The sequence below is a fragment of the Cyrtonyx montezumae genome, unplaced genomic scaffold (assembly GCF_038088225.1).
Source record: "Cyrtonyx montezumae isolate F1298 unplaced genomic scaffold, pur_monq_1.0 scaffold_4, whole genome shotgun sequence".
In the NCBI taxonomy this organism is placed as follows: domain Eukaryota; kingdom Metazoa; phylum Chordata; class Aves; order Galliformes; family Odontophoridae; genus Cyrtonyx; species Cyrtonyx montezumae.
Genome location: NW_027072045.1, coordinates 7659543 through 7685109, shown reverse-complemented (window position 1 = coordinate 7685109; position 25567 = coordinate 7659543). Strand labels below are relative to the sequence as shown.

The 25567-nt window shown below is 42.7% G+C and overlaps 2 protein-coding genes across 3 annotated transcripts in view; one reads left to right on the top strand and one right to left on the bottom strand.

Moving 5' to 3' along the window:
• Window positions 1-746: 746 nt before the first annotated feature.
• HABP2 (hyaluronan binding protein 2) lies at window positions 747-21070 on the top strand. Its single transcript, XM_065746619.1, has 14 exons — window positions 747-848; window positions 8087-8120; window positions 11607-11738; window positions 12603-12710; window positions 13273-13389; window positions 13677-13796; window positions 14341-14512; window positions 14912-15006; window positions 15135-15354; window positions 16006-16148; window positions 16475-16609; window positions 18137-18282; window positions 19203-19403; window positions 20904-21070. Exons 1-13 carry the CDS (start codon window positions 774-776, stop codon window positions 19374-19376), a joined length of 1671 nt encoding a protein of 556 aa, XP_065602691.1. The 5' UTR covers window positions 747-773; the 3' UTR covers window positions 19377-19403; window positions 20904-21070.
• The window catches only part of NRAP (nebulin related anchoring protein), a 45100-nt gene continuing 40270 nt past the window's right edge, over window positions 20738-25567 (bottom strand). For both annotated transcript variants that reach the window (XM_065746617.1, XM_065746618.1), the window contains 6 exons: window positions 25386-25484; window positions 25171-25275; window positions 23489-23596; window positions 22557-22868; window positions 22179-22331; window positions 20738-20963 (listed from right to left, as the gene is read on the bottom strand). In XM_065746617.1, the coding sequence (XP_065602689.1) occupies window positions 20865-20963; window positions 22179-22331; window positions 22557-22868; window positions 23489-23596; window positions 25171-25275; window positions 25386-25484 (876 nt within the window). In that variant the 3' untranslated portion in view covers window positions 20738-20864. The remainder of the gene's footprint in view (window positions 20964-22178; window positions 22332-22556; window positions 22869-23488; window positions 23597-25170; window positions 25276-25385; window positions 25485-25567) is intronic.

The following is a 25567-nucleotide window of genomic DNA, read 5'->3' as shown; positions in this document are numbered from 1 at the left end:
ATGTGAGGTGCAAGTGTCACACTATTTATTTTCTGTTGTATGAAAACTACTGTATGATGCTCAAGCTCCAAAATGAGTGTACAATTTATTGTAGACTATCAAGTCTTCTCAACAGAAAACCATGTTCTTTTCCTCCAGGTGATGTGAAATTTGCTCAGCTTTATAAGCACAGATAAAGTGCATTACCAAGGACTTCTGTATTTCAATTATCCTTGTCCTTCATTCTTGGGTTCCAAAATATTTGGGAGAAAAAGTGTTTTTCACATGTTCTCAGAACACGTAGCACAAACAAGATGTGATCAGTATGACTTTGTTGGCATTTCCGTAATAGAGAGTTGTGTTCTTGTGTTGTGATTCCCTCAGCCTCCACTGTTGTTGTAAATGCTTCAGTATTCACCTAGAGACTAAGGATTACTCAAGGATTTCAATTTTTTTTTAGAAAACAGATTGTGAGTTCTCGTGTCCATGGAAAAATGCCTGAGAAGATGAGTCTTGATATTTGAAACTGGAAAATACAAGAAAAACAGTTCGTTTTGTCATTAGTTTATACTATTTCCATCTTTGTTAATTACTTGTTTGGTATATTTACCAGCAGCCAGTGAGGTGGTTGTCTGGACAAGATGCACTTATCTAATCAGAGCAATCTGTTGAACATTAAACAATATTTGAAGTCAGTTATTTGCAGAGTTAGCTCACCTTCAAATAACTGTGCCTTATCTTAAAAAAACAGGTAGACAACAAGAAAAAGCAAATTTCAGCTCAAATAGAACAGCATGAGGATGGTTAATGGTGCTTTGTCCCTTCAGGTTCTCCTACTGATCCTTTTCCTAGGGAACACGTATGTGTCTGTGAGTATGTTTCTGTGTCACTTTCCTTGCTGCATGCCAGCCCTGCTGCTCACGGAGCCCTTCCTGGATAGCTGGAGAGGGTGAAGAGTTGGTAGTGGTTATCTCCTGCCTACCTGCTACAGGGATGGCACTGGGCTGAACTTTGATCTCTCCAAGAACTACCACCGAGTGGGTTTTTCTTTTGAAAGAAGGCTCCTTCAAACCCCTGCTTTCTTAATGCCAATTCCTATGTGTGGTGATTTCGTATTTACCGAAACTGATTTCAAAATTTTCAGTGTTTGCATGTTTAAATTGTTTCCTATTCCTGCAGAGTGCATAGTGAGGGGTTTCAGTAGGTGGTGGATCTTTTTGAAGAGCTGGGTGAGTTTGCAAGCAGTGATTTTCCCAGCACAATAGGCTTTTTATTACTTAGTGTATCATCGGGACTATCCATCCGCTGGCAGTACTCTTGATCCACCAGCATGTGACAGTTCTGGAGGAGTTCAGTGTCAGCCCTCAGACCTTGTGGGAACCTAGACTGATGTAAATCAACCCACAATGAGTTGGCATGTTAACCTGCACTCAGTGAGGCAGGTGTAGCTGCAGTCTTAGACAGCATGAAGTCTGGTGCACATTTTCCTAACTGGTTCTAAGCGTTAGGTTGATGCACTCGCTCTGAGAGCCCTTATCTGACTTTCTTCTATGTTGCAATGTGGAAAATGCGACACATGTTTCCCCCAGCCCTGAAAATTCATTAACACTGCTAAAATGCAAAAGCAATTCTGCTGTCACTGAAATGCAGCACAGCAGAATATTCAGCAGGCTAATTTTTAATAAAACTTATTTTTTCTTCATAATTAATATAACAGCGTTTTCTGGCTTAGCACTTGGTATGAATCCCAGGAAAGAAAAGAACAAAAAGAAAGAAAAGAAAGAAAAGAAAAGAATGGAAAAAGGAAAAAGGAAAGGAAAAAGGAAGGGGAAAAGGAAGGGAAAAGGGAAGGGAAGGGAAGGGAAAAGGGAAGGGAAGGGAAGGGAAAAGGGAAGGGAAGGGAAGGGAAGGGAAGGGAAGGGAAGGGAAGGGAAGGGAAGGGAAGGGAAGGGAAGGGAAGGGAAGGGAAGGGAAGGGAAGGGAAGGGAAGGGAAGGGAAGGGAAGGGAAGGGAAGGGAAGGGAAGGGAAGGGAAGGGAAGGGAAGGGAAGGGAAGGGAAGGGAAGGGAAGAAAAAGAGGGGAATGAATTGCTGTGATGTGACTGTTGCATGACAAACATGTTACAAGGGGGCCTTTTGCCTCAATGATTTGTTCCATAAAAGTTTGCTGAAATAGAGTGAAAAAACAACAGACTTTGCATACCGATGTAACTGTGGATTCCCCTCCCACACACCACCAATTTCCTGTTTTAATCCTTCTCGCTTCTATTAAAGTTTTAAGAGTATTTATAAGTAACACTCCTCTCTACATATTCTATTGATGTTATATAGCAGAAGCCAAACACAGATTTAGACAGTAGGTAATACTGAGTCAGTCAAAATAGGACAGAAAAGATCTGAGACATTTATGAATCCAGAGGGTTTGTAGGACTTTAAGCAACAATTTCTGTCCATTCTTTCGCATCCTAAAGAAAAACTGATTTTACCTGTATGAATCCAAAGTACTTCTATACAGGGCATGAAAACGCATCATAGATGAGAGCAAGAGCAAAAATTGCTCCTTTGTTTTAATGCATGTATGCAATTGTACAAAAGATTGCCTTTGGATGTAACTAGTCTTCCCAGTTTTTAGTTTTGTTTTGAGTGGGGTTTTATTTGTTTTGCTTTTAATTGCACCAGGTCCTCATGAATCCACACACTGGCACTGCATGGACAAGGACATTTCCTCTCAATAAGACGCTGTGGTAGAAATATTCCTGCCATAAAGTGCTGCATTTTCAAGTATTCCTCACTTTTTGCCAAAAAGAAATTCAAGGAGCTCTGCTGAGGCAGGTTATATCAACACCCAGATGCAGCCATTCATCTGAGCATCCTGCCTTATCTGGGTTTGTGCTGAAACTTTTCTGAAATACACAAAGATTTCAATGATGCACTTAAATGCCATGTCTAGAGAAATAGGCAAAAAGATGAAACTAAGCTGGATCCCACACGTTCCAAGGCAGGAGCTGCTCATGCACTGGGCTCCCAGTTAATGAAGCTCTATACATTTGTAAATCAGCAGATATTCAGATCAGGCTTTTCCCTCGTGTCAGTGTTCCCTCCAAACTCCACACCCCTGGCAGCAGAGCGAGAGAAGTGCAGGAGCTGAAGCAGCATCTGTGCTTCTTCGCTGAATATTTTGGATCTTCAAAAACTTGATGTCTGATTACTTGTGATGGAGAGGGTTTTGAAGTTCCCAGCTATGTCCAGTCCAGTAGTCAAGTGCACTTAGTGTTGGAACAGAAAATAACAAAGCATTGCATGAAGCTCAAACAATTGCATGGAAAACCTGTCAATCTGGATGATCTCTAAGGTCTGTTCCAACCTAAGACATTCTATGATTCTGTGGTTCTGTGGTTCTATGAATGCTTCCATCAGTCCCTGCCTTTTAGCTGGCTCACAGCACGTGTTACCAGCTGCACAGGTCTTTCCATGCCTCAAGTGTTTGGAATACCATATTTTAGGGTGAAAATACTCAAGTGTTTCTCTGACCCCTTCTTGTGTTAGTTTTTCTAATCACTCATGGATCCATCCCTGTCATGAATTCCCATTTCTGCTCTCCTTGCCTATCCTCCCAGGACTGTTCTGCTGCAACATTGCAGAGCAAAGCAAGAGCTATCGAACCCCTCTCCCTTTGCACCCCATGAGGTGCAATGCCCCCCAGCAGCACTGCCTCACTTTTCCTGATGCAGCAAGGTGAGAAAGCCCCAGGAGTGCCTCCAGCTAATTGCACTCCGAGAGGGACACGCGTCTCTCTGGCCCCCCAAGGCAATCAGCTTATGCCCTGCAGCATGCAGGTTGATATCCCCTGTAACTAAAGGGACTTAATGACTTTGCATAAGCTTTAAGTCGAGCAGCATAACCTGCGAGCCCAGCATCGGCTGCCAAAGCATTTGATAACACAATACACGCATCAGTGCAACAGGATGGGTTTGCACAACCTCCTTGGAATGGGTTTTGTGCCTTCCCCTAACTCTGGCATCGCAGGCTGGCCCTGTTTTCCACCACGGAACACACACACCTCTCCCACCAGTGAGTAGCTTTAGAAACAGCCAGCTGCTGGCAGGCCATCTCCCACAGTGTAAAGATTAACTTGGAAACTTTGATCTCTTGGAAGGCAGGAGCAGGCCGTGTCTATGCGGGGAAGCAAGCTGCCTCTTTCTGCACCTGTGAGAGCTGTGCTAAGTGTCTTCTGGATCCCCATGCATTTTGGATCAGGTGTGACCAGGGGATGGGTTTGCAGCTGAATAACTAGCAAGATCACAGAATCATTAAGTTTGGAAAAGTTCACTAAGACCGCCTAGTCCATCCATCCCCACCATACTCACTAACCATATCCCAAGTGCCACATGTCCCCATTTCCTGAATGCCTCCAGGGATGCTAATGTCACCACCTTCCTGGGCAGCATGTGCCAATTCCTCACCAGGTAAATAAAAGAATGATGCTGCATGTCAACTTCTCTGGAAGTCCTGCCACCAGTTAATGAGGAACATGCTGCATACTCTGGGGCAAACATCGGAGTTCAATACACAGGCAGGAGATGGCTTGCTAGCAGAGAGGTGAAGAACTTGGGGGTTTTGGTGGAATCCTTTAAGGGAATGGTTTCCCAGGCTAAAAATACAACATGCATTGCATGTGTGCTCCAGATGATAATATGCCCTGCTTTCATTATACCGCAGCCATCGCCTTGGCTGAGTAATGTAATGTCATTGCTGGAAAAGCCATTTTGCCTTGAAGTTCAAAGACTGTCACCATCCAAGATGGTTGCAGGCAAAAATCTGGCCGATTGTAAGAGCATCAGAACCGTCAATTCCCTCCTCCTTTGGCGAGGAGCCCAGACAAAGGTTCCCACTGAGAGCTGTCAGCAGGATCAAGGGGTTCCCGAGGAAAGGCAGTAGTTGTGCCTGCCCTCGTGGCTCCTCCGTGCCGGATGTCAGCCGTGGGTGGAAGCTGATCAAATAGCCATCCTTGCTCTCCAGCACAGCCCTGTGCCACTGCCTCCCCGGCTGCAAGGCTGAGACTGTGCAGAGGAAAGGGCGATGCTTGGTTTGCTGCTGTGGAGGCCACTTTGCAGCGAGTTGCAGGAGAAATGCCTCAATTTAGTGCAAATAAGCAAGCGACTCATAGCAGATGTAGGTGAATTTCTGAACTCCTGTAGGGCTTTATTATGAAATGCATATATGTGGAGAGGCAGTTTTCATCCCTCCACCGCACCAGCTCCAATAATGACACTATTTTCTCTGGAATTACTTCTGGTTTGCACATATGTAAATTCACAGCCTAACCCTGCCTTGTCGCCTTTGTGCCTCCTGCTCCTCCACCTGCTTTTGTATTTTAATTATTCATTTTGATTGTAATAAGGGGTAGCAGGACACAATCAGCAGTTCAACTGCAGAATGCTCTTGGCAGCCGTAAATAACTTCCCTTGAATTTAGGGTCAAATCTTCCCGCCTTATTCTGAAAGAATTGCCAGAGATTAACTGGACATTTTTTGTCCAGTAGCTGTAGGATTCTGACATGTGAAAGCTCCCTGTTCTGGCAATGCTGTTTGAAAACTATTTTATTAGTCTGTCTTTCTTGAGCACTTGAAATAGAAAAACAGAGAGCATCATATCTCTGCAGTGTTTAACCTTTGTACAAAGCCTAATTAGCAAAGTTTTGATGGTTCTTTGGGGAAACAAAGCTTTCAAGAAGTGTTAATCCCTATGATGATGACAACAACACAGGTCAGCTGAAAATTAAGTATTTGGAATTTCAGCCCTTGTCCCACCCTTTTTTTTTAGGCATCCTATAAATGTAATCAACTCGAAACTGTGTAGCAGTACCCACATAAAATGCCTCTCCTGATTTTTTTCTGTTTTTCGGGGTTTCTTTTTTATGGGCCTAAAGTCATAAAATTTAAAATTGTTCTCCGCAAATTCTTCCAGCTTAATTCCCCCAGTCTCTGCGGACCCGCTGCGAGCAGGATGCAGCGATTTTATTCCCTCTTGAGAAAACGCACGAAGTATCAGTGCCGGGCTGCAGAACGGAGGCTGTTCGGTGAAACAAGCCCCTCAACCTCATTTCTTCTCCCCCCCCCCCACCGCTTTTCCTCCTTTTGTTCGCATCTTGCTCCCGGCTGGGCGCTGCATCGCACCTCGTTGGAAGGACAAGATCCTCCTCTGCTGGCCATGAGCAATACGGCACGGCGGCGAGGGGCCTTGCCACTCTGCTGTGCTGCCCCCCAGGCCTTCATATGTCCCTCTCCTGCAGCCCCCTTCCTGCATATCCACCTGCATCCCCTCCTGCAATCCACCTCTCACATCCTACATCCCATTATTGCACCATTTGCATGCTACATCCCACCTCCCCCATCCCATGTCCTCCATCCCACCTCCTTCATACTGCATCCTACCTCCAACATCCCCCATCCCATGTCCTGCAGCCCCCCATGTGATGTATAGGAAAGGACAAGTTCATGCCTGCAGGAGGGAAGGAGAGGAGCTCTTTGCTGGCCTCAGCCACACAGCACCATAAAAAGCTTCATGTGTGGGAACCAAAGGTGAAAATTGGTACTGTCTGCTAGCAGAGGTGGAGATTGACTGAAGCAGTGTGATCTGGTGGATATCTCTAGGGAGTAGTCTCATTGTTAGGAGGCCAGGTCTACCTGGGGTTTTATCCCCTACAACTCTGCATCGTGTATTTAAGAGAAAAAGGGAAACAGCTCAGGGGAGCTCTGATAAAGGTTGGGTTGATCTCCTGGGAGCGTGCGTACCAAGGAACATTTGTGCTGTGGCAGCAGGTAGTGGCCTTCTTCCAAAACTAAGAATACAAATCTAGGGCTTAGCCACCCTGAAGTACCAAGGAGTGAAGGATGCTGGCGGAAACGTATCTTTTCCAGGACAGCAAGTTATTGCTAGAGGGAAACCAGGATGCCTTGCCCTTTTGCAAGCAGCTCTTTCAGGAGTGGGACAGGTCGTGGAGAAAAGTAGCATAGTAACGTACTCAGGCTTCATTCCTTTTCTTCTTACTATCTGAGCAATGATGCAGAACACACCTCATGTAGCCCAGGCTGGCACTCTGCCCTCCCATGCAGAGCAAATGGCTGCCCTGAGTGCAGGGAAGTTTTAGCAGCATCCTTGAAGACAAAAGCTTCTGCCCCCAAACCCATTAGGCAAACAGCACAAAGGAGAAGCATAGAGAGCTGAGAAGGGAAACAAGGTGCAGGTACATAGAGGCCACACCATATAGCATAGGGAGCACCATGCACTGCGAGGCAAGCAGAGAAGCCCCCACTCCCTGCCTCCAGGGGGATGTGGCCAGGCCTCAGGCAGCCTCAGGTGCACATGCCAGGGGTAGCAGCAGGTGTGAGTTGTTCTGGGTAATGTGGTAAGGCTCTTATTCACAGCCAGGGTTTAGCTGAGAATGCTGGTATAGCAGCTGCACGTCGTTTCCTATATGCCTTAAAGTCCTCATTTCAGTTAGGTAGTCCTGTCTGCAGCTGTGATTTACAGCAAAAGGGGATGTATGCTGACACCTCTGCGTGGGGGATGAATCCTGACGTGGTGTCAGTATGTTCTCTTTCTGCCTCACTTGCTCTTCAAAGGCTGAGCGCTGTTTTCCTCCTTCTCCTGCTCCCTTTTGTCATTTGCCCTTGATCACAAGCCAAAGAGGAAAGGCTGAAGTCCCATGTCAGAGGGTGAATGTATGGCATTTTCTCGTGGGATGGAAGTGCCCTGGTAGTTGGCTGCAGTGCTGTTAGATAAACACCATCGCTTAATAAGCAAAGAAGCAATTAACTTGTTTGGGATCAATGTTTCACAAGCACGCTGCAACCTTGGCTGGATGCTCAGAGAAGCTGGAGTTCCCTCTGTGGGTTGCTGGGAGCAGCGTGGCTCCATCAGAAACATTGATAATTTTGAAAGAAACTCTTAAAAGTACCACTTGGGCATCTCTGGAGTGGGCAGTGGACTTATCTGGATGTCCAGCACTGGAGCAAAGAGTCACCCACCACGGGTTGTGCCATAAGCCAAGACCCAGCTTGAATTCATTTCCAGAAGCTGACTCTGCCTTTCTTTATCCCATGCAGCCTTCCTGGTCCTTCCTGGCCGACCTGCTGAATGGTAAGTGACTTTGATCTTTTTCTGTTAAATTCTGTGTACAAGCTGAGATGTTGGAAGCCTGGTCCATTGAGACCAATGGTCAGTGTTGAGCTTTAAATTCACACACAGCTTTGCAGTGCTTAAAGCAACACTTGATATCAAATAGGAAGACCCCGGGCTTTGGACAGGCAGCGTGGCCTGCACTCCCAGGCTTTCCTCATGTTGGTACAGAAGACAACTGTTTAAATACCAAGTTAGGATTAGTGCATACTTTTTCAGCTTATTTGATCTATGTGGAGCATTATGGTTTTTGTGCTACGTTTAATGTGTAAGCCTCACTCTTCCTTCTCTTGATTTCAGTGGCATATAGACCTGAGCTAACAATTGATAGTAAAGTATTACATTTGGATCCTTTTCACACACACGCTCACTTTCACTACTCACTCAGCTACATTCCTTTTAATTCTGTAGGCATTTTGGTCCAACCTGTGAGTCCTGTGGCCCCTATATCCATACAGCACTGGGTCTTTCCACAGATTAATGTTGCTGTCCTTATAGAATGTTCGCAGCAACCACATTTCCAGATCAGTATTTAGTTTCCACATCCTTCAGCTGCAGATAATAACAGGCAGGCACTGCAAGGCCTCTATAGAGAAACAGCCCCAAAACTGTTTGAAAGGAGTCAGGGTTTGGCTATTCGTGTTCTTATTCCTTTCTTTCTGAAGTTGCAAGTGCTCCCAGCAAAAGCCCATGTGGAAGGGAGGGAAATACCAAGGGGGTCTGTGCAGAAGCAAGTGGGAGACCTACTGATATTTGAAGTACCATCGCGATTTCAGCTTCATAAAAATAGCTTTATATTATTCACAGACCCACAGACAGAAAGTATTTAGAGAGGTGGCAGGAAAACTCATCCTGCTTAAATTAGGCCAGATTTCAGTTCATCCCCAGAGGTTCAGAGAGCTTGAATAAATGCCGTGTACTTTCAGTGTTGGCAATAACCTTTAAATTTGCACATCACTCATCTTGACAACTGCAGTCCAACAAAGTTACCTTGCCATTCGGGTCACTCGATGGCATCCTAATGCATCACTTTCCCACTTGAAACATTAGTCATGACTTTATCCAGGCAAGGTTTTGAAAACAGTGTGACTGCCAGCATTGGGATATCTGTTCTCCCTATAAGAGAAAGTCCGTGTAAGCTAACGAACAAGAGGATATTGATCAGAAATCCATTACGTGATTGACGGCTCTTGGCAACGTGAAAAAGTGCAGATGAAAGCTTGAGCAGTTTAAAAGATCACCCAGACCTCAAAGCTGATTTGAAGCTTTAAAAGTCAATCTCTTGCCTATCAATTATGGGGGGATTTTTTTTTTTTGTACTACACAGAAGAAAGTTATTCTTTGAAAATTTGCATGCAGGATGTCTAATTTAATTTTGTGTAATAGTCACATTTCGGTGACAAATGTCAGATCACTGCTTTTTTTAAGCATGTTAAGGTTTTCCAGCACTTAAAAAGGATGAGCACTCTGATTTAGTAATGTGTTTAAAACAACCCATGTATCAGATTTTGCGTGTTAATTATGTGCTCAGATTAAAAAAATGTTGCTTTTGCTCTACTAAACCCACGGCTTGTTATGAATAATTAAAAAAAAATTGGAATGGGAGCACTTCTTAAGTAAGAGATGTGGAAGCCAAATAGTTATTTAGTGATATAGCAGTGATAAACAGGAAGACATCTTTGTTTGATGCACCCAAGTCGGGGGGGTTCTGTTCTTTATTCTTATGGTGCTTAATAAATGATTGATTCATTGCTAGAGATGGCACTAACACAGCAAAACAAAGCGACGGTATCGTCATTTCTGAGCACTGTCCTTACACTGAGCAGTTGGTAGATGCATCTGCAACAGCTTTGCTGTCTGTGCTTGTTTGGAGCACTTGTTTTTCCTCTGTCAATTCAGCAAAGCCGTTGCACTTCCCTTGCAGCATGCTGTGCATGTCTGCTGGGTGCTCTCGGCAGCCCCAACTCTTCCACTCATCCTTCACAACTTTAACCAGCTATGTCTTTTAGAGAAAAAAGATAGAAAAAAGGCTACCCTGTCTCTCCGAATAGCTCCTTAAAGCACCTGTGGAACAAAAGCTGACGTTCCCTGCTAAGATTTTGAAAATAAACAGGGGAAACAAAACCAGGCTCCTCCACAATATTCCCTCAAACTCGAGTCCGCCTGCAAAATCTCCCCTCAGACAAAGTGAGCTTGCAGGTTGCATTTCAGGCAAAACCTTCTTTTTGTTTTCCTTTCTTAACTACATCACATTAAATTTAATTTTGTTCACAGTAGACAATGTCCTTATCTTCCAGCGAGATCCTTCTGTTCCTCAGCACAGCACACACTTCTGCAACACTTGCACACTGTCGAGACTCAGCTCCTGTGGAAATAATGAGCTGAGTAAAAGGAGTCTTGACTTGACATAGCAATAAATGAGGTGAAACTTTTCTCTTTTTTTTGTGAGAAATGAGAGTTGGCATGTAGGAAGGGGAAAAAAAAAAAAGAAAAAAAGATGATTCTATTTTAATATGAAATATAAAACACTCATTGTACGAAAGTGGAATTTTTTTTTAATTTTTTTTTTCAGAAGCAAAGAAAGAATAAAGATAAAGGCTGCAAGGGAATGAATGAGGAGAGAAAACTAAGATAATGTAGTCGATAATCAGTTCAAGGCAGAGCATTATCCATGGGGCCATCGGTCCGGCCCTAGGGGAGAGCTTTTTAAAATCTCTGTGCATGCAGTTTAGCTGTGCTCATTACCATAGCTTGTCTTTGACATGTCAGCAGGGTTTCCACGGGTGGCAATGTGCCCACACAAATCAGCCACCCCAAACATGGACTGGTGGAGCTCCAGGTTCTCTGTCAAGCAAGCACGTGCTTTGTGGCACATGTCCCCCAGCACAGTGGGGACGATGTTCCCTCAGAGAGGCTCTGTGGGCTCGCAGGCTCACTGCCCAAAGTTGTGTATCCTCAAGGAACTGGCATTTGGAACAGCAGGACAAAGGAAGCATCTTCTTGTAGAGCTTCCTCTTCCCAGGACACTTAGAATCATAATATCATTAAGATTGGAAAAGACCTCAAAGATCACATCCTCACATCCATCTGTCTGCCAACCATCAATATTTCCCACAAAACCATGTCCCTAAGTACCACATTTCCATGTGTCTTGAACACCTCCAGGGATGGTGACTTCACCACCTCTCTGAACAGCCTGTGACAGTGTCTCACCACTCTTTCAGATATGTTTTTCCTACTATCCATCTTGAATGTCCCCTGGCACAACTTGAGGCTGTTCCTTCTCATCCAACTGTGCTAGTCCATGTCTGCATGAACCTTACCAAAGGGCTAAACATTCATGTCCACTTCAAACACCACAGCAGGTGCCCCCCAGCTGGGGACAGTCATGCACAGACGTGGCTTTGTGGCAGTTATAACCATTGCACATCTCTTCTTCCCCTACAGATGAGGCTGATGAGTACGAGTACTATGATGAATACACACAGGTGGAGGAGGAACCCTTTCAAGAGATTCTGAGCTTGCTGGAACCCAACTGGGTTGGCCTATCCCATCTCTACCATGGTATCAAGAAAGATGCTCCTGGGGATGGGTAGGAGGCAAGGAGGGGGTGAAATCCTAGCCCTGGTATGCAGCACGTGGCAGGGCTCAGCTGCCAGCCTGCCTGCAGAATGTCTGCTTCAAAGGGATGAGTGGGGAGGATTGTTTGCTGTGTTCTCTTTTGTGTTTCTCTTGTAAGGAGCCTGTGTTTTATCTCTAGGTTTCACAGGATGGATTCTGATCATGCAGAACATTTCTGATTGCTACTACAAAAAAACACAGGCTTATTTGTCTATAGACACTGTAAGATGTAATTGCTGTTTTCATGGCATATATGTTCTGTATTTGTGCTGGGTACCAAATATAGAGCAGGTTTCCGTGGTTTGTTTTTTTTTTTTCCTTTTCCGTTTCTGTTTTACTGAACTTCAGGAGAGCAGGAAAGGATGCCCTGAGCTGATGTGGGAACACAAGAGAAAAGATGGGAAGCTACCTGCAACACCCCTTCTCCTCTGGATGGCTTTTCCAAAGGAGTTATAGTGCTAGCTTACAACCAGGGCAATGCTAGATCCAGGCAACTCCACACCAATGGCATGGAGGCAGGTGCCCAGGGGCAGCTCTGGTTCTTAACAGATCTGTTTCTACTACAGAGGCAAATGTGCTCCATCACAGCTTGTAAAGGAAGCTGGGAATCCCCAGGCTCTAAGCCTTACATCTTGCAGGATGTTCCACAGCAATCCATAGCTGCTTCTGCCACTGCTGGGCCAACGTCAGCACGGCGTGTGTTACGGTGGATGCTTACCCAGCCTTCTGCACAGCCCTGTCACACGAAAAGCACACACAAGAAAAAAATGCTGGTGGGAAGCTGAAAGCAAAACTAAAAGCGCTCTGTCCCTACCCTAGAACATCTGTGCTACCCCAACCCCTGCAAGAACAACGGCCAGTGTGAGATAAGAGGAAGAAATTTCACCTGCCTCTGCCCCAGGCCATATACCGGGGTTACATGTGAGAAAGGTAAGCACTCTTTTGCTGACCAACATTCCTTGTTTTCGCAGCTGAGGCAACAGAAGCAAGAGCAGAGTTTTATAAGCACACTGTTCACTGGAGGGAGAGATTTAGCAGCCCGTTGCAATAGGTCCAGGTCAGAGTCTGTCTAAAGCAACATCAGAATCACACGCTTCAGGCGTGCAGAAAGCACACTTCTGTCTTCTGCCACCACTGGGGCAGCCTGCAGAGGAGGTCTACAAAGATGGTGAAAGGTCTGTGGGATGAGGTGAGGTTTGCTCAGCCCAGAGCAGAGGAGCTGAGGGGAGTCCTCATGGCAAGCCCACAGCTCCTCATGGGGAGTGCAGCAGCAGCACTGAGCTCTGCTCTCAGTGACAGGGCCCAGGTGGGCATGTAACAGGCTGCCCAGGGTAGGCATTTTTGGGTAGGCTCAACCTTTGTGGTCACTTCCAACTTGGGATGTTCTGTGATTCTGTGGGTCAGGAGAAACATGCCTTCCCATCACCCTGTGAGGGCACGGCTCTCACACACTCATGGATGCGAAAGTTGTTGTTTTTCTTATTTCCCGCAGTGAAGGATACATGCGTGGAGAACAACTGTGTCAGAGGAGACTGCCTTGTTACATTAACCAAACCTTACTTTCAGTGCAGCTGCAGCCATCCGTACAAGTTACCAGACTGCCAGCAAGGTGAGCACAGCCCAGCAGGCACAGACCCCGTGTTGTGGGGTGCTATGTGGGGAACAGTGGGGCTGGGCCTGTGTTAGCTGCAGGTCCCTTTTGTGGTGATGATGCTGGGTGATTCGTGCTCTGTGTACATGGTGATGGGTTGGTTGCTAATGAACACCATGCTGACAGGTATCTTGAAGTTCTTACGAGACTAAATGGGGGCTTTCCCTGATTTCCAGTGGGGATGTGAATAGCTCTAGTATGTCCATCAGAGCTGTAATGCTGTTCTCTGATTTTCGCCTTGACAGCTTCTTCACAATGCAGGCCAAACCCATGCAAAAATGGGGGAACCTGTGTACGGCACAGAATCAGATCAAAATTCACCTGCAAGTGCCCTGAACCTTACAGAGGGAGGTTTTGTGAGATCGGTAAGTCGTGGCTCCAGGGGGAGGCTAGAGGTTGAACCTCCGCTGATCACCATCACCTCGCAGTCAGCCTGACTGATGGCTGACTGAAGTTTGTAATGTAACACTGATTGCTCTATGTTTCAGGTCACCTTTGCATTATCCTCCATACAGATTAGGTTTATAACCCTGCAACCTTACCTTCGGCACACCCTTTGCCCTATCACGATAACAGCTCTGCACCCAGCTCTGCCTCATCCATCCAGTATCATTTCTTGCGTAGGCCACCAGAGGAGAGATTCTGCTTTGTTACTGAGACACCTCTTAGCTGCTAGGTCTTACCCTTTAAAGAGGCTTTGGGTACTTGAAGTCAGTGGAGCTTATGCTGGAGGGGTGCTGGAACATAGCTCATTTCTGGACTACACAGGATAAGAACTATCACTAGGTAACCCTGTGAGTCCTTCTGATCCTTCATGAAATTTATGTTAGGCAAAGAAGAGAGGGAAAAAGAGCCACTTCAGGCAAGGAACAACAGGGAAGATTCTTTCATATCAACATGGTCTTACAGAACCGGATGATTGTTATGAAGAGGACTCCTTTACTTACAGAGGAAGAGTGAACCAAACAAAGAATGGCAAGACTTGCCTGCACTGGAATTCCCACATGCTCTTGGACTTCGATATTAATGCATTTATGGAGGATGCTGAGATTTATGGCATTGGGGAGCATAACTTCTGCAGGTAACATTTTGAAGAGCCAGACGAATCAAATAGATTTTTGAATACAAATTGCTCCCATGAATTTGCTAAAATCATGGTATTAAAAGCTGGTGTCTTTCTTTGTAATACCTCTTTCTAAAATATGGAGATGTTGGAGATGCCACTGTAACTGAAGTACAGATTCCAGAAACAGGCCTCATTTCCTTTGTTTTTCTTACGGTTAAGATAGATGTGGGGGCTGTAAAATGGTAGCAGTACCACTCCATTATAATAAGTATACTCTTCATAAGATTTGATTAAGAAGATATCTTGAAGCTTGGCTGTTCTATGGAAGCATAAGTGTTCTCTCATAAGCGTTCTCAGCTCCTTTGTGCAGCTTCAAGGGGATTTCCCCACCATGTTCTCAACCATTCATTTCAGAAATCCTGATGATGACCAAAAGCCCTGGTGCTTCATCAGAAACAATGGCAAAGTGGAATGGGATTTCTGTGATGTTTCACCATGCTCCAGAACAGGTAGGGTAACGCATTAGAAGTGAGCTGGTTGGCCACGCATAGGTGGTCCAGACAAGCAGGCCACTGCCTCTTATTTAGATCCTCCTGTCTTATTTCTGCAGTACATGTTGCTATTTCTTCCAACACAGTTAGGGAGAGTCAACGGCAAAACCATGAAATGTTCAAAACCTGTGGAAAACCAGAAAGTCAAAATGGACTTAAGAGAATCTATGGTGGAACTAAGACTACAGCTGTCAAGCACCCCTGGATGGTATCTCTGCAGAGAAACTCTTCAAGAAGAGCAACACACTTCTGTGGTGGAGTGCTAATTAAATCATGCTGGGTTCTTACTGCTGCACACTGCGTTGTGTATGTGCATGTCCTATGCCTAGTGTAGATAAACATATGAAAAACAAGGTGGCCATTAAAGACAACTTGGAATTGAAATGATTTACAATCCATATTATTTCTGGGTATCAAATTGAAAAGAAAACATTCATGAAAAAAAAAAGAACATATGCATGAAAATATGCACATATTTTTTTTTTTAATGGTGCTTGCTGGAATTAAAATGAAACTTACATTCCAGTCATCTAAAATGTTCTAAAACATGGTTTAGTGGAGAGAGATTGATGGTGAGGGGGCAGTTGGAATACATGATCTTGGAGGTCTTTTCCAGTCTTGGTGATTCTATGATTCACTCATCATCACGGCTGCAATAATACACTATTTGCACACTGCTGCTGTTAAAAAATTAGGTTAAAAAATGTTCGTACAACTTTAATAACATTTTATTTCATGATTGCAGCTAATTAAGAGCACATGTATTGTCTAGTACTGCAGCTTTCTCAGCTAAGCTCTCTCATAGCTATCTTTGAAAATCTTTCCATCATGTCCAGCATCAGGAAACAGTATCTTGACTTCCAGATAGCTAAGCTGCAGGTTTTCACCACTGTTAGACAACATCTGTAATTTCTGCACCACCACAATGGATAATGTAATTTACTTTACTTTTTGCAGTCACCAAGCAGAAAATCTCCGAGTGGCCCTAGGAAAGAAAAACCTCAGGAAGAGAGAACATCAAGAGCAAATATTCGATGTGGAGAAGGTCATCATACATAACAGATACACAGAGAAGGACGGTGTCCCACACAATGATATTGGTAAAACCTTTTTATTTAATCAGTTGTCTGAAAGCACCTTCCTGGAACTCAGATCAGTATAAAATTTCCCTCTGAGAATGTGTATTGGAAATAATTAGGCCACACTGCGGCTTACACCCCTGTGGATTGTTGGAAGATGAATCATGATGGGCAGAGAAAAATAGTGTGGGGGGAGTGAAAAAAAATACAGGGATAGGTTCAGAAGGCAGTGCAAACTATGTCAGTTGCATGGAGCCTTGCATAGAGTTGTGGTACATACTGACAGTGGTGGCTAGGGATTAAAACCTGTTACAACTGCTTATTGTGGTTGTTTTTCTTGTTTCCAGCTTTGCTTAAGTTGAAGCCTGACGGTGGTCAGTGTGCCATTGAAACAAAGTATGTGAAAACAGTGTGTCTGCCAGACACCGAATTTCCTGTTGGGACTGACTGCTTCATTTCAGGATGGGGTGAGACACAGAAAGGTATGTGAGCTCTCAAAGACTTGCTGCAGTTCATTTGGCAGCTCAATGGCAAGGTGAGCTAGTACTTCTAGTGGCAATTGCTAGACACAAATGCAGGGCTAGGCACAGAGTGAAACCGAGGCACAGAATGAAAATTTAAGGACAGCAAAACCCTTCAGTGAAAATCATTCATTAGCAGAAATCTCCAACTGCTAGACACACCAAAGTTTTCAGAGTTCTGAAAAAATGCCCAACGTGTATTTTTGTTGATGTTGTTTGTGATCTGATACACCGTGTCATGGTTTCAGCTGGAGCCAGGCAATGAAGCAAGTAGTATCAAGAGAGAAGCTGTAGCACAGCTTGTGTGTTTTAAGACAGGACCAAGACAGGCTGGCACTTCCATGTGCTTTTCCAACCCATCGGGTCAAATAAAGTTTTTTCAGAAGCAGCATCTGGACCTTCAGATGCACTGAGGAAAAAAATAATAAAAATCCAAAGCTTTTCAAGTTCAACCAGCTCCCTCCAAAACCTTTCTTGCCCACAGTAAATCCTGAGGGGAGAAATTACTATGCTTTAGAAAAGATAATGGCAATTTTCTGAAAAATGCATTTTCTCACGTCCTGATTGATGTGTTGCTGTAAAGCAGCAGAAGGAAAATGTGTCACTGAGGCTGCAGTAGGTATCCTAGTGCTTTGTGAATGATACAGCCAATATGGTACATAGGGCCAAATTCTTCTTTCTGATGTAATTCTCATTGAAGTCCACAAGAGACAAGTGTGTATATTTGATCAGAAAGCACCATCAGAATTTAATAGACATTTTTTAAAAGTTCCAAATAAAAAAGTCTCTTGAAAAGGATACGGGGAATTTTTGTATTATTTTTTTTCCTACAAAGAATATCAAGTGCCCTGTGCATGTTCAAACTAGATGGGTCCTTCTTTGCACAGAGCTATTATTAGCATTTCAGGAAATCACTGCAGAATTGGAAAATTTCCTGGAACTCAAGCAGAACCGAACTTATAAACCATCTTTAGTTATCTACAGATGGTAGTGCTTTGATACTCTGGCTATCGCCTTTAGATGTCAAGTTATGTCTTTAGATTCACTATAATTAATCGTTGCCTTTAAATATTGCATGATTTTCAGTTTTCATCTGTTTCATTAGCCCATGTGTTGAAACATCTAATGGCACCAGCCTGAGAAGTGCTGAGCAGCGCTAACTGCTGTTGGAAGTAGTGGGAGCTGCAGACAACCAGCACCTTTGAAGAGCAGGATAGCACTGCTACATGCAGCTCTGAGCTAGATTCTCGATGTGTGACTTTGCTTATGTTCAGGCAACAGCTTGGTGTCCTGAGCGGAGCTTTCAGGCTCAGACTCTAACCCTTATCAATGCAGTTACTTCTTTTCTTTCCAGGCTAGACCACGAGTCCCTTCCTGCAGTTTACCCCTTCCCATCCATAATGCAAGCAAATTTGTATTTTGAAAAAAGACAGCATGTAACAGGAACGTGAGGAAGGTGACTCAGTTTTTTTGGTGTACATCCTGCAGGTGACATGTCCCAGCAGCTGTTAGATGCCAGTGTCAAGCTGATTTCGCAGAAGAAATGCAATGCACCCACAGCATATGATCAGAGATTGGATGAAAGCATGTTTTGTGCAGGAAATCTTCGGCAACCTGGAACTGATTCATGTCAGGTCTGTTGCTCTTACTGTATTTGAACACTAATTTTTTGTGTAAATAGTCAGGCTGTGCAGAGCAAAAGCTTTGGTAGGGTACTGCATATGTATCCATTTCTTCCATCAGTGTTTTATTTCAACAGCCATCGTCTTTCTTCTACATAGTTTGAGATGTATATCCCTAGAGCTAGTGTCATCACTGTCAGCCCCAGACAGATCTATGGGAGCTCAAGAATAGCCTGGGAAAGGTGGCTTCTGAGGCAGATTGTCATAATAACTTGAAAACTTGCCTTTTTTCTTCTCAATTCTATTACAACCTCTATCATGAGGAAAAATTCCTATCTGATTTTCACTATCAGAGTTTATACTTACTAGAGAAGTCAGGACTGATATTTCCTTATAGCTTGTGAAAATGTGAAGCCAGCTCATATTTGTACTGTTATAAGTAAGTCTGGTGAAGAGTTTGAACAATGCTTCCTGTGGTGAAAACGACCACTGCAAGCATACTTACAATAGAAATCATCAATGAAACTGAAAATGAGAGCAACCAGCTTAAAGTAATAATTGTTGCTATTTGAGGGGATCAGTGTGAGGAAAAACAGGCGTTTTCTTTTTTGTTAAGGGTCACATTATTATCTTGCTCAGCTCAGGTTCTGAATGCCTGGTGCTTATACGCATGGGGAATTTAATTTGACTTTATCATCAGATAGATATCACAAACTTAAACAGAAACTTATGTTTGAAGAAGTCTAGTATTGTTTGACCTGATACAAGAACTGAAAGCCTACTTGGGAATTGATCAGCAACTTTTGGTATATCTGCTAGGAGAAAAAACATCACTCCAGCTTCAAAGTCTTCTGATAAGAGAATGGAATTCTTATATTGGTCACTGTTTTGCTTCATATTTTATACTAATCTTGTGTTTTTTTTCTCATCAGGGAGACTCTGGAGGTCCTCTGACTTGTGTAGAAAATGGTTTCCATTATGTATATGGCATTGTGAGCTGGGGTGATCAGTGTGGTTTAGAAAACAAGCCAGGAGTTTATACTCAGGTGACAGCATTTCTCCGTTGGATTAAACATAAAATTCAATCTGAGTCATCATCAGAATAGTAGGAGACAGCTTTTGAACGGCAAATGGTAAGTCTGAGATATTTATTTGTTCTTAACGTTTCCCCAAACTTCTCTTTAGCCAGGAACGTTACTGAAGGCTTCTTGTGGCCCTACCTGGACATTCTTTGTCACCATCTTGAAAATAACCTTAGAGTGTTTTATTTCTAGAAGCTCAGTGACAGTTTCTCTGCTGGGGGCTTTGAAATAAACACTCGTTTTGTAGGCAAAACAGCCTGGAAACTAAAGTAAAACATCAATTCTTATCTACCCAAAGCCATTGGTTTGTTCTTCTAAAGCCAGTGCCATTTTTTTCACGTCTATAACATTAATCATTTGCCCATGTTTGCTAGACTGTAGCCACTAGAATCATCTGAGAAGGGAAGATTGGGCAGGAAAATTATTTTTAAAAGCACTTTTGTAGGGCAAATGACCCTAAATTCCACCAGTGATGAGTTCCAGATTGAAAAAATAAAAAAAATAAAATAAATCACTAGTAGAAATATCTAGTTTACTCCTGATGAGAGGAGGATTATATATTATGCTCCAGCTCTACTGTGGCATATATGTGCTTAACTTCAGTCCATACCTAGAAGAAATTAAATCCTTTTGCAAAAAAAAAAAAAAAAGTCTAAATCTGTTGGCTAACTTTTGGTTTTCACAAGTTTTGTAAGTAGGATTATATATTTTCTGTCCAATGATTCTGTAACCTTGTACAGGAAAGTGGAAAACAAGGGATTGCTGTGAAATCAGGATGTAAAAAATAGACATTTGTCAGCACAGTCAATTATTTAAAATAGTAATATCTCCTTCACCTGAATACCAGAGTTTATAACCTTCTCTAAGAAGCTTCCTAATCTATCAATAGCTGTCAGTAGTAGTTTCTAAAGAACTAATCTTCATTTTTTACTTTTGGAATATTTGGGAAAAGAAAAAAAAGGAAAAGAAAAAGAACAACTAAATAGGATCTGAATATGTCCCATTAATCAAGAATAGACGGTTCTCTTGTCCACTAAAAGACATGTCAGCAACTTTGCTTCCACTGGTTGTTGTCTTATTCATCTTTTAGGCCACCTAATTCATGGTTTCATATTGTCTAAAGTCAATGTTGTCAATGATATGGGAAAATATACATCTCAAAGGACTTAGAAGCATAGATTCATCAGATTTATTCAATAGAAATGATTCTATATACTGCTAATCATGTTCATTCATCTGTAGTACAAAGCTGAGCCTGCCAGTCATCTAGTATTATTTTCATTTACAGCTTTAAATAAATATCAACCTCTGCAATACATATAGCGATAAATCAATCACAGAAATATCCACACAACTATTACAAACATCAGTTATAAGCTGCAATGTCTAGTTTGTTCTTTAAAACAAAAAATTCTTAGATGCCATCTATTGTGCTTCCCAGAAAAATGGAAATGCTACAGGATTTGTAGGATAAGATGAAAATCTGTTTGTATTATGTCATGTTCCTGTTTACTACTTGTACAGATGCATTTTCCTTCTCTTGACTTGCAGAATTTCCGAAGCATCAGGATTGACTGTGACGTGCTGAGATTCTTCTGCTCCCAATTGGTCCTGTAAGATCAAACATAACTCCACTATGAAGATAGCTGAAAGCAGAAAGCTTAACTCTTATTCTATAAATATATTTGAAAATTAAAAATTACCTCAACTGGAAACAACTGGGCAAAGTCTGAATTACTGCTCTGTACTGAGAAAGTCTATGCCATGGAAAAGCGTGGACAGCTGACCCATTCATGTAAGTTGGGTGATACACATATCCACGGACAGGATGTGCTCAGTGCCTAATTCCAAATTTGAGCTCTAAATAACGAACAAATTAGCAAACTCCTGAGTTGCATGTGTATTGCACACCTGTAGATTTCTCTGGGACCATCTGATCATCATAGGTAGGACTTAAGAATATACTGCCTCCTGTCCCCACAGCCTACATTGCTCATCCATAGTTAAAATATATTTCCTCAGTAGCTTTACAGATGGGAATGTCAGTCATGGATATGTTCTGTTTCTCTTGCAGTGGCTTATTGTTTGACTTTTTGCCAAAGTTAAAACTTAAACAAAACAAGTATTTAAAACACAGAGATTGTCTTTTACTGTAATTTAACATTCCCTAACTGTAGGGGCTGCACAATCCCTGTATGGATTTCTGTTCTCTTACGCAGGGACATTGCAGACTGGGAGCCACCTTGTGGAGGTGAAGGACAAGGAAAACCTGGAAAAAAAACAGCTTGTAGTTTCTTGCATTTGGGGATGAACTGGAGTGGAGGAGGTTGGTGCATTTCCCCTTGCAAACCTCCCACAGTGCACATTATGGTGGCAGGAGTCTACACTGAGATTGCTAGTACAGCTGCCAGTGGAGATTACAGGGTAACAACATCTGTCTTGCTGAAATTAGGAAAAGAGAAGGGGAGCCATGGAGGGAGCCCCTTCCACCTGCACTTTTGCTCTCTGTGGGTACACCAGGACACTTAGAGATCTGACAGTATCCAAATTTAAGAGAAACAGATCCTGTAGTTTAAGTAAATCCCATCCTGTGGCACTTCTAGTCCCTACAGGAATTCCTCAGCCATGTCATAGCTGAATTCCCTTGTGAGGTTCCTTCACATCCAAGTCTACAGAAAGCCACAAAGCCTGGGGAAGGAATCATATATATTCTGTTTAAAATAACAGGGAGAACTGTAATCTCCAGGGAGCAGTAACCAGGCTGTGTGCCTACCTGCCTTTCGAGAGCACAGCTGTAGCTATTTGTGAGAAGAATGGTTTACTTACAGCTTCAGGTCCATACTGAGCAGAAGCAGCCTGCAACCCCATTTCCCGAAGGTACGCCAGCTCAGCTGCCCTTCTTGCCCTTTCCACTTTGTAAGAACCTGGGGGAGTCCAGCCAATGCCTCTAAGCCAGTTCAAGTCAGATTTGTATTTTACCTAAGAGAATGAAGCATACAATAGTGTGTATTACTATTAACCTCACGCTCGGTGTTTTTGAGAGAGAGTATTTAAAGAGGAAGACGGTCAATAGTAAACAAATATATATAAATATATTTCCAACAGACTATAGTTCTTTTAAGAATGATTTTGTTGATAAATGTGGCACATTGCCACAGACAGCTCCTAGCACAGGAAAGGATAGTGCCACTCAGTTGTACTTACATCACTCTGCAGCTTATAGGCTTGTTTTGCATGTTTCACATTTAGCTGCTCAGGATCACAAGTGTAGCGGGGCAAGGGCTGCTTGTAGTTAACATTGCTGGCAAGCTGCTGGCTTCTCTTAGCATGGAGGAACCCTGGCTGGTTAAGGTGACTCTGAAACTGTGCTCTGCTTTGGGCATATCCACTCCTGTACTGGTTGTCACTCTGAAGTTTTCCCACTCTGAGGACATGTCTGATGTGGGCATCATCATTTGCATTCAAGAATCCAATCCTCTGCCCTCGGTCTCGCAGGAAGGCTTCTCTGTATTTGTACTGCAGGAGATGCAGAGAAAAGAGTAATTTTTACATTCAGATTACCTTCAAATTCAATTATGAAACAAAATATCCTCCCCTTGCTTTCAGTAATGTTTCTTGTATTGCAAAGAGACAACAGCATTTCTTTGATAATAAAATACATCTCCTAATCTAATATGACACTACAGCCGAATGCCCTTTACATTAATTTATAAGGGAGTTGAACAAATTGGGGCCCAAAGTAGTCCTCTATCAAAAGTAACCAACATCTCAAGCATACAGCTCTTCCGTATTCAGCTTTCTTGCTGACTGAGGTCTTCTGTGTTCAAAGGCGACCCACTTTATTCTAGCCCACGCTTGACTATTCATAGCCTGGTACCTAGCTTATGTAACTACAACATAATATACTTCCTTCCCAAGAACAGCTCCTTAAAATGAAACCAAACAGCTTGGTATTGGACATTATTAAGAGTGGCTTTAGTTGGAAATGGCATTTATTCATTGGTTACCAATTTTCACACACACAAAATAAAAAAAAAAAAAAGGTTTTCTAATGTCTTATTCACCCATTTTTGCAGAGTAGGGTTGGCACGGGAATAGGGTTAGGAAGTAAGTAAGTGAAACAGAGCGATTCTTACATCACTGGCAATCTCTCTTGAAGCCTTTGCTGTCTGGAATGGAATGGCGTCAATTCTAAAATCATAGCCAGATGCTCTTGTCTGTTCCCAAGATGTTTTATACACTTTCTGTGTTGAAAAGAAAAGAACAAAACAGTCATTTCCCCCTTGCAGTTTCTTAAATGTAGTCCCATAGCTGTAATAATAAATGTTTTATCCTACTGGGCTTATTTGTTTCAAGAGTCATCAGCACCATCATCTCTAAGGTTTTGATCCAGTTCTCCAGCACTTCAAGTTATTTTCTATTTCCCATAATGATAAAATGTCTTATCTGAAAAATGCCACTAGAGTTTCCTTTTGTACATGAATGTGGTTGTTTCTGATTGGATTTAATTTTATTAGAAACTGTGATGCATCAGTCACATGAATATTGCATTGATATTACCCTTATTCGCTCTTTTGATGCATCCACTTGCTGCAGTGTCTTGGGTTTCATGGCATCATAATTTCAATACTAGTTATTTCAAGCTTTTCTAATGATTCCTGTCTCTACTTCATAGCCACATGTGGCTTCATTAACTCATCTGAAATAACAGCCAGTTCTAACATATTTAATGTGACTTTATGGATGTAAAAATACATTCACATCTTGAAGAGAAATTTCTCTAGATTTGGTTCTTCTTCCTTTGGTAGCACTCTCGCCACACCTTCCAGACTCACTACCCAGCTGTTGTACCTTAGCAGACAATTTCTGCTGTCCCTTCGTGATTTTATTGATGGCTTTCCCGAAGACTTTGAACCATCCTTTTGAAGGTTTGAAATTATATCAGAAAAACAGCATGATATCTATTTCATCTTTCAGAAAATATCATTGTGTTGCACTGATGGATTTAGTGCTAGGTGTGCTAAATTTGAAGGTAAAATAAGATGCCAGAAGTCCTGCCAGAACCAGTAGACTGGATAGAACCAATAGAAATGTTAACACGGTTTTTTTTAATAGTTCTAGGGCTGACCTCTCATTTGTGTGCAGCCACCTCTTTGCCATGTTACTTTTTTTCTATTTGTCTCATCAAAGAACATAAATAAATCCTATTTATTTCTTTAATGTATAGAGGACCTATCAGCAAATGGGAAACAAAGCTTCTTTCAAACTAAAAATCACTCTGACGTGGCAGCTAAAGATGACACATATAGTCACTAATATTAGAGATTAATGTGTGTTCTGTCTGAAGTGGAAACAAAAATCTCTTTAAACCAATTCCACTCACTGATTCATTTGCACTCACATTAATGACTGTGCCTAAGGGATCAGTTCAACACAGCGTTGCAACTTCATGAAAACAGATAATACTGTCAAGGAAGGAGAAGGTTTTTCTCTGTTCCTCACCAAATATAAGTAAAAGGGTGTATATTTGCAAGTAATTATACCTACACTTTAGAAGTGAAATGTTTAATACTAGCTTCTTGTCTGAGGAAGCAGAAAAAATTATTGAAAGAAAAAAACCAAAAACTTTTCCCAATCCCTCCCTCCCAGGCCAAGAAGCATGTTGGCAGTCAACAAGCCCTGCCTTTTTCAGTTCATGTCAGGCTCAAAAAACCCGACTTCTACACATTTGTGAAAGCTCTGCATTTCCAAGCAAATTTGTTTTCTTTAATGACTGTTAAAAAGACAATTCCTCAAAGTAAAAACCTCTGTTACTTACATCACTGATATGAAGTGCATTCTGGCGGGCGCGGATAAAATCTGGATGATCAGGAGGCAGGGTATACCTGTGCCTGGCTTCAGAGTCTCCAGCCTTGTACAGCCTCTGAGGAGACAAAAGACTCTGAATGCAACTGATACTGGAATTGAGGTCAGTTCTTTAACGCCTTGGAGCACAACAAAAGTTAAGATCATTTACAGTAAAATGAAACCTACATCGTTGCACTGGAGGTAGCTATTTTTAGCATGAATCAAATCTGGAGAGTCAACCACAGGAGTGAACTTCAAACTTTCTGGCTTCTGACGGTACTTGGTCTGGAGGGGCAAAAAAAAATGACAAATACAGACACAAGATGTTTCTGTTAGATAGTGATATATCCTGATTCTGAGTGTGCGAT